The following is a 5,605-nucleotide window of genomic DNA, read 5'->3' as shown; positions in this document are numbered from 1 at the left end:
GACTTTGAGACAAGGGAATCAGCAGAGTGACACCTGTCATATGATATACTAACCATTGTTAATAAAAAAAAAAAGCAGATTTGAACACCTGCATTGTATCATTGTAACTGAAGGTCAGAATAATAATGCGTCAGCATCTCTTTTAATCTCCTTCAAGCTCATCAGGGAGCTCCCAAGAACACGGTAAATACTCCTCACTAAGACACCTCAACTCCCGGCTTTGTTGCTTTTTATACGACTTTCAGTTTGGTGTCGATATCGTTGCACTAATGAAGAACGTCCTTTCCAGTTGACATGACCGCAAACACTGCAGCTCCACTCAACATCCTGGTCACCTGCCAAGCCAACACGCACTAATGCACACACACCCATAAAGGTGGCTAGACTTAAGTGCTCGGGTCTGTTTTGGTCACCGTCAGTGGAGGAATTATTGGGGGAGTTCTTCTGTGCTGATTATATTTGGGTTTATGTTTCAGCCTTAGCTGGAATGCGCTTGTTTTTACTACCATTTCCTTTTTGCTGTTCACTATCAGCTGTGTCCTTGAATACGTTAAGTAAAAGTATTCTTCTATCATTTCCATAAGCTCAGTCCTTCTTAGCCTGAGTGAGAGTACGTTTGTAGAGCTCTGCCTCAACGTTATGTTTGTTTTAACTGCAACTTCTTTTCTTCTGTCTTTCCCATCGCCATCATGTGTATCCACAGCTGAGCGCTTCAGGTCTTGTGGGAACTACCGAGCTGAGTGTTGGCACAGCTCTCGCTTGTTTTCTAGCGCAGGAAGGGGCTGACATCAACTACGCCAACCACAAGGGAAAGAGTCCCCTGGACCTGGTGGCAGACAGCACCATGATGCAGCTCATCAAGAGCTTCTCTGAGAAACACAGGTAGATGTCGTTCATAATGCCTCTGGATAATATTACTTAATCTGTTGGATTGATAAATCAAAGCGTAGATTTTAAACGCCATGTTCATATTATTGTGTTTGATAGTGCCACTGCCTTTTTATATGCAAATTAATTATGAATTTAAAGATGGACAGAAATCAGCTGTTACAGAAATAATAGCATTTATTCATCTCCAGAGGGGAACTTCATGCGTCTCAGCAGCACAAAGACAGAAATGTAGATCTGTCAAAAAAGAAAGAAAGACTGCACTTGGTTTTGTGCGTTGTTATAGCTGTGTGTTGTTTGTCAGGTTGCAGCGTCTGCAGGCCATCACATGCGGGCAAAGCCTGAGCAGCGCCAGCCTGCGACGGGTCCACACTACACCCAACACCATGACCAACCTGGTTCTTCCCACACTGCCGGGGCCCAGCGAATGCCTCATCTGCTCGGAGCTGGCTCTGCTGGTTCTCTTCTGCCCCTGCCAGCACAGCGTGGCCTGTGAAGGTGGGTGCAGACTGAAGTTAGTGCAGGACTCTGTGACAACACTGCTGAAGCCAACGACAGCAAAGGGCCAAACTCTTATCATTAGGCAGATAACGGGTTTATGTGCTTAATGAAAAACATAGAGAATTGCTTTTTTTTTTTATCTAGGATGTGAAATAATATGAAAACATTCTTCATGCTGTCGGTGCATTTTTTGTTGTATTCTCTTCGTATCTCTTCGCTGACCTGCTTCTTGTCTAAACAGAGTGTGCCCATCGAATGAAGAAATGCATCAAATGCCAAGTCACAATCACCAAGAAAATTAGACAAGGTAAGGAGAATGCTCCTATTGTTGTTATCTGGGATGTGTTGATAGGAAAAGGATATAATGGAACATTTTCAGGCAAAACAATAAATGAATAGTGACTTTTATATCTGTTTGTTTTTTAAGTACAGCAAACATTTAATGTTGTCATTTATTATCTGTGTGCACTGTTTTAAATGTAGCTTTCCGTGTTAGGGTTACTTATTGTTTCTCTAATGTTTTCTCATTAGTGTATTTAAATTCTTTTAAAGTCACATATGCACAGTTTTTTCTATGTAGTCACCTCAGAGAGGACTTAGAAAATCTATGTTAGCCACGATCACTAGTCTTGAGGCGTCAGTGAGATGCAGCTCAAAGCACCTGTGTCGAGGACAAGCCACCTATAAAATTGTCTGACATTTTGAGTCATGGTCAGTTGCTAAAGTATGCGGCCTTATTATCTTTGAAACACAGTGAAACAGCTGGACAGTCTCATCTTGCACAGCTTTCATAAATTTGACTTCTATTAACAATAAGAATTCTTTTTTTAATGACCCCCCCCCTCCCCTCCCCTCCCCTCCCCTCCCCTCCCCTCCTCCACAGACCAAACGGAGGTGGACTGCAGCCCCGGCACCGAGAACTCGGAGCAGCACAACCTGCTGGAGCAGCTGCAGTCTCGCTACCGGCAGATGGAGGAGCGGATCACCTGCCCCATCTGCATCGACAACCACATCAAGCTGGTCTTCCAGTGCGGACACGCCTCCTGCATCGACTGCAGCGCCACGCTCAAGACCTGCCCCATCTGCCGCCAGACCATCCGCGAGCGCATCCAGTTATTCGTCTGAGCCTCTCTGTCCTCTCGGCTCGTAACAACCCAAAGAGGATGTCGGAGGGCGCTGGAGAGAAGTGGGGGTGGGAGCCAGTGACCTGTATCTGCCTGTCGCACCCTCCTGCTCACCCCCCCCCCCTGGTCGAACACTCACTCAGCCCATAGGTTGCTTTACCATAAGACGCTGTGTTACATCGCTGAGTAGTTTCCCTCTCGAACAGCGCAGGCAGGAACATGTCGATAACTTAACGGCGTCAGAAGTGGTCGTTCCGCCGAGCCCGACGAGAAGCAGACGAGGCCGTGCTGCCCCTTTGAGTACTTTGATTGGTAAACTGGGAGAAAAATGCCCCCTCCCCCACCTCTTCTCTTCCTCACACCCACCCAGCTTCCACCTCCTGTAATCTGTCCTATCTTTGCTGCTTTAAGTGGATGTCTGTTACCCATCATCCTCTCTGGCTGTCTGGCCTCCCTCTGTTTACAAGGCTGCGCAGAATCAGTCCCCGTCTCCTCGTGAATTATGTTTGCTCTCATTTGTACCATCTCTTAATAATCAGTGTTAGTCTCTGCAGAGGGAGTTGGTATAACTAAAGGCTCTCTATATAGTCCCCGACCACTCGCCTGTATGCAAGGGGAAATACACACTATATATGCATGAATATATGCATATTGTAAAGCTGAAAATGACCGTGTTGTCATGGGTGATTTGTCGTCGTCGTCGTAGTTTTATGTCTCTCTGGTTACATTTGTGGTTTTTAATGTACCGATCAGTACAGGTTTTTATTTATGTGTGAAAGGTGGTATTTCTTAGTGATGTCCTTTTTACTTTAGTTGGTGTTTGCCTGGCAACATTTTTTTTTCTGTTTCTACTGAACTTCACCCTAAGCCTATGTCCTCTACTCAGGGTATCAAATCATTGAAAGCACTGGTGATATCCATAACAGGTCAAAGAGACACACACACACACACACACACACACACACACACACACACACACACACACACACACACACACACTCACACACCGTTACAGAGCTGCAGTGTGTCAGATCATTATAGTGGAGGGTCACTGAAAGAAAAAGGTCATTAATTGTTAACATTTTTGCTTACTGACTCCAAATTCACTTTATCAACCTTCAAAAATTCATTCTCATCAGTGAAATTAATGTTTGCAGAAGAGATAAAAAAAACACCCTGCAAATAAAAGAAGTCCTTGAAGCATCCCGGTCAGCTTTAAAGCGTTGTGTTTGTGTCTGAAGAGCAGAGTCTGTCATCTGACTGGTGTAGGAAGCAGCGAGCAGCGGATACTCGTGTCACCTGATGTAAGATACAGATCTGAAGGGCAAAAACGTGACATTGTTGTGTTGCACCTCGAGTTCCACGTCTACCTTCCCAATGGAGTCGTTTGAGAAGAAACCCCCTCTGTCTCCTCTGGAGTTCTGGATTGTACATCACCTTCATCCTTTCTAATGTTTTGGTGTGTTTTCTTGAAGGGCTTATGCATATGAGAAAAAAAAAATCGTATCTATTTTAATCGTTATTTAATTTTTCTTTTCTATAATAAACTTCCAGAGACAGGAAGTCTTTCTGTCTTCATTAGATCCCACATTTTTGGGAGAGCCAATGTTAAAGATGTACATTTGAATGTCGGGGAAGAAAAATGTATCCTGTCTCACTCTGCCTTTTTTTATGTGTAAAGAAAAAAGATGTAAGAGAAGGAGCTGGAGAGACGTGTTTACCACGAGTTTTACTTTGAGGAAAGAACTTTTACATCTGTGCCAAATCGCATGAGGATGTGCATGGGCATGCACGCCCGAATTTATCTAGACGCACTATGCTAAACCCCTCCGAGCTCAAGGGAGGGCTCAATTATTCCAGCAGTGTGAAGTAAACTAAAAGAAAATGTTAATATTTAATTTAGTTCAAAATAAGAAGTGTTACTTAGTCACTGGTGTTAGAGCTAATGGTGTTAGTCTCCTAACTTTAGCCGCCGTGCTTCTCCTGTTCTCACTGAGGAGCGGGGCTCACTTCCAAAATATTATCAGTCCCATATTGTTTGGAGCTTTCTACAAGAATATATAGTTATATTTTGTGAGACGTTATCAATCAAGGGGACAAGTTTCTTACAGAAATTTCGACATTTTAAGGATTGTGGTTCTAAGTTGATGGGTTTACAGGCAAAGGCAATAATGTTTTCGAAAATTGGGGAAGAGGTTTGAGTTCTTTCTTTTTCACCCCCTTAAGGAGGTCGCTGTGAGGGCGGGAAACCATTTATGTATAAAAACACTATCAAATGTTACTATTGGTGTTTGTACAGTTCAGCTCTTGGAGTTCTGATGTTGGCCTTACTGTCCATTCCTCCTCTGTTGATGTTTTTTCAGTTGTATTCTGTACAAAAATATTTTGCAATAAATATGGAACTGTTTTCTAAGTACTTGGTGTAGATGGTTTTTTTGTTGTTGTTTTAAATATTCAACTGTTTTCAGGATGTTTTGAAGTGAAACTTTTAAATGTTCTCATAAATGTAGTCCAACTGCAGACAAGTCAAGTTAGCCCAGTGTGATACCAAGCTACAAGTCCTCATATCATACAGGACCTTAGTTTATATTTAGCATTGTCCACAACGTTTTAAACATTTTTATGTAATTTAACATAAATCAGACATCCTGATGATGAGATTTAGTCCCAATATTTTAAATGTTGACTAAATCTTGAAATGTAGGAGTGTCAACATTTTATGTGAGAGGATAACCTGCCAGTCATGTTTTTATGTGTACACTTTAGCATTGTAAGTTGAATAGCCAGTTGGTGCTTACATGTATCTCAAGCAATGTCATTGTAAAGGATTTTTCACTGAGAAATGTTTTAGACTTATATTTTATTGACCTGAAGAAGATAAACATGTTGGAAGGTATTTTTAATTCTTCCATCAAGTCTCCTAAGAAGATCGCCCTGTTCCTGTGGTGATTATTTATTGGTGTAAAATGGGACAGCACAGCACTTTTTAAGTTTTAATCAAATAAACCATTATAGTCAAACTTTCCCAAACTCAAGTGTGGGGTGGGGAAATAAAAATATCTGAATTAACAATAAAAATCAATGTTTAAACA

The 5,605-nt window shown here is 42.2% G+C and overlaps 1 protein-coding gene across 1 annotated transcript in view; it reads left to right on the top strand.

Moving 5' to 3' along the window:
- mib2 (MIB E3 ubiquitin protein ligase 2) overlaps positions 1-4,929 on the top strand; it is a 31,494-nt gene extending 26,565 nt beyond the window's left edge. The window contains exons 12-15 of the mRNA XM_029435948.1: positions 686-882; positions 1,193-1,386; positions 1,631-1,696; positions 2,273-4,929. Coding sequence (XP_029291808.1) covers positions 686-882; positions 1,193-1,386; positions 1,631-1,696; positions 2,273-2,514 — 699 coding nt within the window. The 3' untranslated portion in view covers positions 2,515-4,929. The remainder of the gene's footprint in view (positions 1-685; positions 883-1,192; positions 1,387-1,630; positions 1,697-2,272) is intronic.
- The last annotated feature ends 676 nt before the right edge of the window (positions 4,930-5,605 follow it).

This window comes from Cottoperca gobio, chromosome 7 (genome assembly GCF_900634415.1).
Source record: "Cottoperca gobio chromosome 7, fCotGob3.1, whole genome shotgun sequence".
NCBI classification, from domain to species: domain Eukaryota; kingdom Metazoa; phylum Chordata; class Actinopteri; order Perciformes; family Bovichtidae; genus Cottoperca; species Cottoperca gobio.
The sequence above is the reverse complement of the archived record's forward strand: the minus strand, read 5'-3'. Positions and strand labels throughout refer to the sequence as shown.